The 10,120-nt window shown below is 37.9% G+C and overlaps 1 protein-coding gene across 1 annotated transcript in view; it reads left to right on the top strand.

Annotated features, from left to right (window-relative positions):
• LOC107101952 (NACHT, LRR and PYD domains-containing protein 3-like) overlaps window positions 1-5,061 on the top strand; it is a 14,672-nt gene extending 9,611 nt beyond the window's left edge. Inside the window, exons 4-8 of the mRNA XM_015401048.1 lie at window positions 3-757; window positions 1,326-1,499; window positions 1,682-1,840; window positions 1,942-1,988; window positions 3,003-5,061. Of these exons, the coding sequence (XP_015256534.1) occupies window positions 3-757; window positions 1,326-1,499; window positions 1,682-1,840; window positions 1,942-1,988; window positions 3,003-3,523 (1,656 nt within the window). The 3' untranslated portion in view covers window positions 3,524-5,061. The remainder of the gene's footprint in view (window positions 1-2; window positions 758-1,325; window positions 1,500-1,681; window positions 1,841-1,941; window positions 1,989-3,002) is intronic.
• The last annotated feature ends 5,059 nt before the right edge of the window (window positions 5,062-10,120 follow it).

The following is a 10,120-nucleotide window of genomic DNA, read 5'->3' as shown; positions in this document are numbered from 1 at the left end:
AGTTTCTTTTGAAACTTGGGAGGCTTGCATTATTCCAACTTCTAGATAATAATCGCATCTTTTACGAGGAAGACCTAAGAGACAATGGAATCGACACAGAAGAAGCTTCTATCTATTCTGGTTTTTGCAACACGGTTCTCAGAGAAGAAAAAGTTTTCTACCAGAGAAAGATCTTCTTCTTTGTGCATCTGACCCTCCAAGAGTTCTTTGCTGCACTGTATGTCTATGATTGTTTCACAACCAAGAAAACACAAGAGCTTGTAGAATTCCTTAAGTTGGAGGAGAAAGATTATGCTTTAGCTGACCTCATAAAGATGACTGTTGACAAAGTTCTTGAAAAGAAGAATGGTCACTTGGACTTTTTCTTGCGGTTTCTGCTTGGCCTGATGATTGAACCCAACCGAAGACCTCTTCAGGGCTTGTTGACATCTGTTGACCCAAATGAAGATGCAGACAAGAAAGTCTTAACTTACCTGAGATCTCTCCGAAGAAAGAACCTGTCTCCAGATAGCTGCATCAATATCTTCCAGGCTTTGGTTGAGATGAGAGATCATAAACTCAAAGATGAGATCCAAGAATATCTTCAACTGGACAATCGTTCAAAGAAAGAGTTGACTCCCCTACATTGCTCTGCCCTGGCCTACATGCTGCAGGTGTCCAAGAAGGAACTGGAGGAGTTGGACCTAAAAAGTTACAACACAACAGATGAAGGCAGAAGGAGGCTCATACCAGCAGTGAGGAGCAGCAAAAAGGCTGTGTAAGTTTACTTTTTATAATCAAGGAAATGTATCTGTTTTACGATGAATGTTGAATATGAATGTTTTTCAAATCCAAGGGTTTTGATAAAGTTAAGCCTCTTTCCCACCTAAAATAGCGGATTGATACATGTTTTTTGAACATGGGTTGACCCACTAATAATCTGCATTTGGCTCTCTTCCCATTGGTAAAATAGCTTAACTCAAGAACGGCAACCCAGCGTGATGGTATCACCAGACATGCAGCGATGGAGGGACAGAGGCAGTGCAGCTTGGAAGCTAGGACTTAGACCCCTGCCAATGGGAAAGGAGCCAAATGCTGATTTTTAGCTACCCGACCCATTTTTGAAAAACATCCTTTAACCCGCACTTTTTACTGGGAAAGAGGCTCAAAAACAATCAGTGTCACTTTTTCCTTGATTGGTTTTTAGATATCTTTTTTTACACTTGCAATTATTCGGATGTGTTGTTCTTTTGTATAGGAAATAATGATCCATGTGAAGCAGGTTTTAAATTAGGCCTGTACATGTGTAACTAACATCCAGTTCTACCCTTGTAAATTTGTTATAGGTTAAAAGACTGCAATGTGACTGCAGAGTGGATTGAACACCTGGTCTTTGGCTTAAAGTTCCCATTTTCCCCGCTCCGAGATCTGGACCTGAGCAACAACGATCTGATGGATTCAGGTGTGGAGTTGCTCTGTGACGGACTGTCAAGTCCCTGCTGCAAACTTAAAGTATTGAGGTATTTATACACATCTAAATACAGTCTATTTTCTTAATCCTACCATAATAATGTTATTTCTTCCTTTAATGTTAGAGCAACTTTATTCATTATTCATTGTATAGATGCTTTTTACAAATTACCAATAACAAGAGTCTGTGGCAATCAGTCTAAGAGTTGCATCAACCCTTGGATGTTCTCAGGTTATCTGGCTGCTGTATCACATGGACAGGGTGTGAATATCTGGTCTCAGCTCTTAAGTCCAACCCCTCCCACCTGGTGGAACTGGACCTAAGCTACAACCATCTGGGGGAATCAGGAATCAAGCTGATTTCTGAGCAATTTAAACAACAAAAACTCAAGTAATTGCAATGCTACTCCTTTGAATTCCAGAAACCAGTCCAAAATGCCCATATATAGTAGTTTAATAAAGGTGGTTTCTAACTCTGATCTCTCTTTAAAGTTATAAAAATGATGGAAGTAACCGGATCCAACCAGGATTCAAAAAGTGTAAGTAGATAACTTTTATTTTTAGTTCCTTTTTTCTGGGGAGTAAAAAACTACACAAATGTCACATTGTCCTTATGTGGCTGGACTTAAACCATAAATAGAACCAACACCAACAGTACTTTCCAACTGTCAAAGACTGGTATTTAAAACAGAAATGGCCAAATAAAATGCAACAAGTGACGGAGGCTTAGGAAGTCCATCCAGTAACTGGTGGGTTGTTACCAATTCCCTCCCCCCATTTGGACTAATGGAATAAAATCCATTCTTATATTTAACACATCATAGATGACATCTAACCCCCCCTCCCCCTTAGATGCATCTAAGGCAGGACCCTCTGCAGGAGGAGACAGAGCAGGTTAGTGACCACATCTTTCTGGAGGTTGATGATAAAGAACGTGTGAGTCACTAACCTGGTCTAATAGTTTAGTCCGAGCAAAAATGGTAAGGATGGTTCCAGCTGGTCGGCTGCCAGCACAACGAAACGGGTTCTTCCCAGAGTGTCCCAGATGCCGATGCATCGGTGGTCGGAGTGCAGGCAGGATATGAGAACCGAGCAGACGAAGGAAGGCAGGATAATCCAGAGGGCAAAGCCACAGCCAGTGTCGGTGACGTGCTCGGTAGTCAGAGCCAGGAGATCAGAGGTGCCAAGGAGAAATCCAGAACAGAGTTGGGAAACAGTTCCAGGTTCAATTCACAGACAGGCAAAAATTCATTGGGAGCCCACAGGTCAGGCAAACAGATCAGAATGGGAACAGGTAGACTCAGAGGTTCAGAGGCAGAACAGGTCAGGATCAGGCAATCAGAAAACACAGGTATGCTAGCGTACTCTCCCCACAGGCTCAAATAATCTGGCACTGATGAATGTCTGAAGGCTGGTTAAATAGACGTTGAATCAGATGAATGGTAATGAGATGTCGACTATTGAGCCAGACGCTAAAATAGGCCCAATAAATGGGCCGCCAGTTAATCACTCAGGCTCTACGCTCTAATCTGAATCTATTTTTGTTTTTCCAGATGCCTGCACACTTACTCTGGACTCCAAAACAGCACACAAGAATCTGCTTCTATCTGACGGGAACAGAAAGGTGACCTGGGTAGAGAAAGAGCAGCCCTATCCTGATCACACAGAAAGGTTTGAGCACTACGCTCAGGTCCTGTGTGAACAGGGCCTAGAGGAGCGCTGCTACTTTGAGGTGGATGTGGTGGAGCCCTGCACCGTTGGCCTAGCATACAAAAGCATCAACAGAAAAGGAGACACGGTGAACTGCAGGTTTGGGATGAATGAAAAGTCCTGGTCCCAGAGTTGCTCAGGACATGGTTGCTACATATGGCATAAAAACATTGGTACTTTTGTCTCTTCTTTGCGCTGCTCTCGTGTTGGAGTGTACCTGGATTATGAGGCTGGCAGCATATCTTTCTATAAAGTGTCTAATGACACCCACAGCCGTCTTCAGACCTACAAAGATCTGAGGTTCAGTGAGACCCTCTATCCCGCTGTTGAACTTCATCCTCATTCTTCTGCTTTTTTTTGTTAGCTAACATTACATAAGGAAAGTGCAAAGCACAGAGGATGGAGCGAGTAAGGAGCTTCTTTATTATTAGGGCTGTAATATTCTAAAGTAAGAAGTGGATCTGCCCATATATCAGATAATAAAATTAAAATATGTCTTGTATTTTTAAATAATAAAGCAAATCTTATTTTTTTATCCTTTTATTTTCTGTAAATTAAATGATATAAAAAAACAAAACAAAAAAATCTCTATTGTAATAATTCAAATTAAAAAGTGACCTGCAATGACCCCCCTAGAGAGACTCCCATCCCTGTGAGTTTTTTTTTCGTATGTATTGTATTGCTGTACATAGCTCAGGATTCAAAGGAGTTCTGATATTAAGGTATATATTTGTTAAAAGGAGCTGCATGCACCAGAAAGCCTAAATGGGGGAATAAAAAATAAATTTGTTTTGTCAAACCAGTAAATTTTTTTGACTGTAAATAAGTTTGATGTTTTATTTGTGCTCCTTATGAAATAATAATCAGTAATTGATAAGATTTTACAAGCAGTATTTGTTTAAACACTTTGGTGAAACAAGTAGAGCATCCTGTTTCCTAAACATTTAGTTTATCTTTGTTCCAGCCTCTAACACAGTGGTTCTGTTTCATTTTATTATTAGACCATGGATCAAACATGCATCCTCTAGTTGGTTAGGGCTGCACAACAGATGGGGTATATTCACTACTTCACTACTTCCTGCACTTCAGCTAGCTACTTAGTTTCCTGTTTTTCATTACTGGTCAAGCTGATTAATCCAGGTGTGTCTGACCTCAGTAACCATGATGATATTAGCCAGACACACTTGGATTAATCAGTCTTTCCACTAATAAAAGACAGGGAACTAAGTAGCTAGCTTAAGTTCAGGAAGTGGTGGAGTTTGGCATATAATGCAATCGCTCTGTATCTTTATCACAATTTACTGTATGTAAGACAGATAAGGAAGAACTGTCACATAAATGTTTGCTTATTATTCATCTGTCATGTAGTTGAGGTTTCTAGGCCTGTAATACTGTATACTCAATGATGCTTGCTTACTGCAGCATAAACAGTTTTCTAAGCTGAAGTGGTGGTTATGTGTTCATAACAAAGAATCAAACATCAGCCTGATTGAACCTTGTTTAAAATAAAATAAAATAAATGTAAAGATGAAAACCTTCAATTTACTTGTTTCCGCATAGCTGGATAGACTACTGACTTTTGGAGGTTAACATTGGCTATAAACCCAAAACATAAAGACATGAATCCTTGAAACCAACTTTTTTTAATCTCTATTTTGCCACCATAATCTACTGTCTTTCTACTGTTAAGCTTCATTCATGTACAGCACTTTGAATTGTCTTGTAACTGAAATGTGTTATAGAAATAAATGTGCTATAGAAATAAATTTGCTAAAACCCTTTTTTTATGTTTATAGCAGTCATATGATCATGCCAGCATTCACCATTTAAACCATATATGATATATTTTATTGTTATCTTGGTATGATGTTGGGCTCACTGTAAATAATCTAAGATTAATCTTTCTACCATTTGAAAGAAGTTAATCTCTTTTTTTTTTACATTGTTTTTGCATTCATTTCCACTTACGCAGACTAGTAAACAGCTTCTTTCTGTATCAGAAGATTCAAACAGGTCACAAATGTAATAAAAAAGCAAATTAGTTCCTTCTTATGTCTTCAAGGAATTTGTGAATTGATTTCTTTCAAATAAGTATGGTATAGACAAATATATAATTGTCTGCTACTTAGTGAGATAAAGTACATTAATTAAAATGGGTTAATTACCTGTTGGGATGGTTTTTCTTACCCTTTATTAACATATTAGGCACACAATAAAAATTTTATCAACACCGAGATTGTCAGTCTGCTGTCCACAGGTCACTGATAACTGGGGATCAGTTAGCATATCTCTAAAAGATCAAAGGATGAGACTTTCCTCCAATTTACATCTGCAGCTCTATTTTTGGTTAAGTTTCCATTGTGTTCACTTTATTCAGTTTTTACTTAAACTTGGTGATCAAAACTGTTGAAATGACAATCAGTTCCTGCTTAATACTTGATAAAAAGGATGAAAGTGTCATGATCGGTTTACGAATCTGACCCACATGCAGAGATAACCACTCAGAGTACAAGTTTAACAGGTTTATTGAAGGAGAAAGGGAGTAGGATCTGTTACTCAGGGAGCTGATGACCCAGAACTGGAAGTGAGAAGGGATGTTCAGTGGTTAGTTCAGGTTCCGTGGGAATCTAGGAAGCTCTAAGATTTGCAAGTAGAAAACTCACGTTTGAGAGGGGCCTGTTAGTCCTTGAATCCAGGCTGTGTGGTAAATCCAGAGAAGGGTGCACAAGTTGGAGGGCGGACAGGTTAGACAATTGTTGGACCCGGAGGAGTAATGGAGCGGACTGTCACTCGGATTTCCGATGGGTACTTGAAGGGATCATGTGGAGGTTTACCCCTGCTCAGTGTGTACTCAGTAATCCTTCCAGGGGGAGAAGGTTCAGATTATCCAGTTACACAGGAAAGGCTTCCTGCCGAAGAGCAAAGACAAAAAACAAGATTAGACTCAGAGAAACAAAGCTTTGGTTAGACTCTGCTAATCTCAGATTGGCTAGAGTACCCAAAACTGGCAAACACTGGTGTTGAGGTAGTGACAGCCTGCTGCTCAAATACTTCACCGGTAATGATCCAACAAGCCGCAGGTGTGCAGGGAGGCGCAACGAGGAACAGGGCACCACCTGGTGGTGGAGCGAGAAAAACACAAAAACAACCCACACAAACTAGATTCCTAACAAAAGTAATTGTATCAATACATTTATCCTATTCATGTGAGTTTTTCAGATTGAAATGTTGCCTCATACTTTGACAGCGTTTTGAATTTGCTTTAATACAACTGGATATAAAGTAGTTGAGTTTTATCAGATAGAATAGAAGAAAATATATGGAAAACAATCTCATCTCAGTCTTATTGGAATCTACAAAAAAAGGCACCATATTTTAAACACTGAATTTTTTTAACACTGAATTTTTTTACACACTGAATTCCTTACACTGAATTTATATCTGGTTAAAATTTTCCTGCAAAAAAATCAGCTGCAAAAAATTGAGCTGCAAAAAAATTGCCTGCAAAAACTTTGATTGCATATGTGTTGACCTTTGGGTGAACTCAGGCTAAAGCAATCTACACTCCTGCAATCAAGCAACTTCTAGCCAATGAAATTAGCTCATTTGATAACGTGACACAACAGTTGGGCATAGCTTTGTTCCAGGCTGAATTAAGCTGATGGGGAGTTTTTCTTTTTAAATACGGTAGATATGATTGCAAAACGTCAGATAGGTACTGATAGACATCCATTAGAGTTTTTCATCTAATCAGACAGGGTGAAATAACTGAGCCGATCACAGCTGGTGCGGCACCCCTGTCTGCCAAGGCTCTGGTTTGATCCAGAAGAAGCAACCAGCAGCAAACTTCCTTTTTTTTCCTGACAAAATTAGCTCATTTCATTGGCTAGAAGCTGCTCAACTGCATTGAGTGTCAATTGCTTTGGCTTGAGTTCACCAAAAGGTCAGCACATTTGCAGGGGAATTTTTTTAAAGCTAATGTATTGGAGCTGAATTTTTGCAGCTGAATTTTTTGCAGGTGAATATTTTTGGTATACAGAAAAAAAGCATATTCCAGTGAGACTGTTTTACTTCCATAAAAATAGAATAGAATAAAAAAAATATCCCTTTAATGTCCCACAATGGGGAAATTCTGGTGTTTACAGCAGGAAAAAAGAGTATAGAAAAAATGGTTTCACAAATGTGGACCTTAGAACAATGTATAGGATTAACATAATAAAGAAGAGTTTAAAAAAATGAACAAATTAAATACTGTACTGTAGAGTGTTTTAACAATACAAATACAGAATTCTGACTTTAATCTCAGAATTCTGACTTTTTTCTTGTCAGAATTCTGACTTTAATCTCAGAATTCTGACTTTTTTCTTGTCAGAATTCTGACTTTAATCTCAGAATTCTGACAATAAAAAGTCAGAATTCTGAGAAAAAAAGTCAGAATTCTGAGATTAAAGTCAGAATTCTAAGATTAAATTCAGAATTCTGAGAAAAAAGTCAGAATTCTGAGATAAAATTCAGAATTCTGAGAAAAAAGTCAGAATTCTGAGATTAAAGTCTGTATGTGTATATATGTATGTATAAGATAAGTTAACCCCAAAAAGTTGTAGCCACAATTTACTAAGACGCCTTCAAAAAAAAATCTGTCACCAGAGGGGCTCAATATTTTCAAGATAATAAAGGGGAAAAATGCATTCCATCTCAGCTCAGTACAGGTAATTTTTTTTTATTTTATTTTTTTTTATTTTTTTTAAGGCTCATGGAATGATTCTGCTTCTTTAAGAGAAGGTTGCCAACTCTGTGCGAAACCGAAAGTAAACTAAGAGGGACTTCGCATTCATACCGTTAAGCTGCTTATCTGGACTGGTTTATTAGTGGATAGAAATCCAAAAGTGGGAGAAATCGAGTTATCTCGAGCAGCGAAAGGTGAGCTTCTGCATGTTTTTGCTCTTTTTACTCATTTCCAGCATGAATGTTGATGCGTGTTTTATGTAAGTGCGTGTTTTTTTCTAACTACTCCCAGCCTGTAGCAGCAGCAGACATCTTGGAACTACGCAGTGACTCAAACTACAGCAGCTGCCGCTGCAATAAAGGTCTAAACGCTCATTTGTTTTTTATTTTTGAAAGTAACTGATATTATTTGATGAAAGAATTTATATGTTTTTCTATCACCTTTTTCTCTCAAGCCATAAAATAGATCCTGGTGTTTTTTTCTAACTACGCCCCAGTCTGCAGCAGCAGACATATTGGAACTACACAGTGGCTCTGTTCGAAAACCTTGGCTACATCTGTTGCTTAGCAACCTTGAAAGTTGGCACACAAAGCAGGAAAAACATTAATACCGAACTTTTCAAAACATTTTGTTTATTTCTTTCTTTTTTATTGTAAAGTGAACAAAGACTACACTCACAAGAATCCAGAGTGGAATAAAGGTTCCAACCTTAGTCAGTTAAATAACCCGCTGCTGTCATTTTGCGCATCTCTGATGCTGCTGCTATTTCAAATATTCATTACTGTAAAAATGTCCATAGCTGCATATTGGTTATTTATTCTCCAGTTTTATATTGTTAAAACGCTTAACAGAGTTGTATTGTTTATATTTTAACTCTTACCTATTATATTCTTATACATTTTTCTAAGGTCCGCATTTGTGTGACCATTTTCAATAATCTTTCTGCTGCTGTAAATTTGCCCATTGTGGGACAATAAAGGGATTTTCTATTTTATTCTATTCTATAAAAGGATTAGAAATATATAAGTAAATCTAAACAATGTATGTATAAAAATATATCTGCAAAATCTCTTTTTTTCATCAACAAAAATACTTAGTTAAGCATATTGTGCAAAACAGCAATAAAAAAATTAAACTCCTATCAGATTTATAGTCCCCACACTGCAGATATATTAGAATCTGTCCTTAAATTACAGCCAAACTAATTTAGACAGCAACAGATTAAAACCTTTAGATAAATCAAACATCACCGCCACATATCTGACTCAATAACCATTAAAACAACTATTTTCATTAATCTCAGACAGAACTATTAAATGACTTGTATTATATTAAACTGAACTTCCAATTTTCACCACTGTTCGGCGCCAAGTAACCTTTCCTCTGATCACGGAGCAACTCACGTCTTGCTTGCTCTCGCAATGAATCCTGGGTAAACCAAGGATACATCAGACCCGTCCTTCAAATCAGGCAAAAAGAAGGACGCATTTTAAGGACGCATAACGAGGACTCTTGGAATCCGACCAGACCTCGGCGCCACGCTATGACGTAATCGTCCTTCAAATCTGGCCTTCTAAGGACGCGTCCCAGGATTTCGAACAGAGCCAGTGGCTAAAACCACAGCAGCTGCTGCTGCAATAAAGGTCTAAACACTGTTTTGTTTTTTATTTTGAAAGTAACTGATATTATTTGATGAAAGAATAAATATGTTTTTCTATCAACTTTTTCTCTCAACCCATTAAATTTATCCTGGTGTTTTTGCTTTTTTCGTTTGTATACAAACGAGTGGCGTTTGTAAACACTTAAATATTTTATTTAAGGATTTGTTAATTTAAATATTTAATTAGGCTATTACAGTTGATCTAATATTGTAGATGAGTTTAGTAATAAAGGTTTCTGTACCACCATGCAGTCCAACCCCTCATACTAACCTGAGAACCCTAAACAGGGCTTGATGTTAACCATCGCCCAGGGCAAGTAGTTTTTATTGTCGGGAGAGTACAAATTTCATTGCATTTGCCCGCTGGGTAAGTGCAATGCCGGCGCCATTTTTGTTGTTTTGTACACATTCTCGCGATTTGAAAAAGGTGCGTGATTTTAAAAAACGGGTGATTTTCCGCTAGATGGCGTGATTTTTGTCCACCTACGTTAATTTTGATAAAGTTACCAAAACGACAAACAAGCTAGAAAGCGCTATCATATGGCAGTATTCTGTACAGTGATGCAGGTCATTCA

The sequence above is a fragment of the Cyprinodon variegatus genome, unplaced genomic scaffold (genome assembly GCF_000732505.1).
Source record: "Cyprinodon variegatus isolate N-32 unplaced genomic scaffold, C_variegatus-1.0 Scaffold1177, whole genome shotgun sequence".
NCBI lineage: Eukaryota > Metazoa > Chordata > Actinopteri > Cyprinodontiformes > Cyprinodontidae > Cyprinodon > Cyprinodon variegatus.
This window is presented reverse-complemented; position numbering and strand designations above follow the sequence as displayed.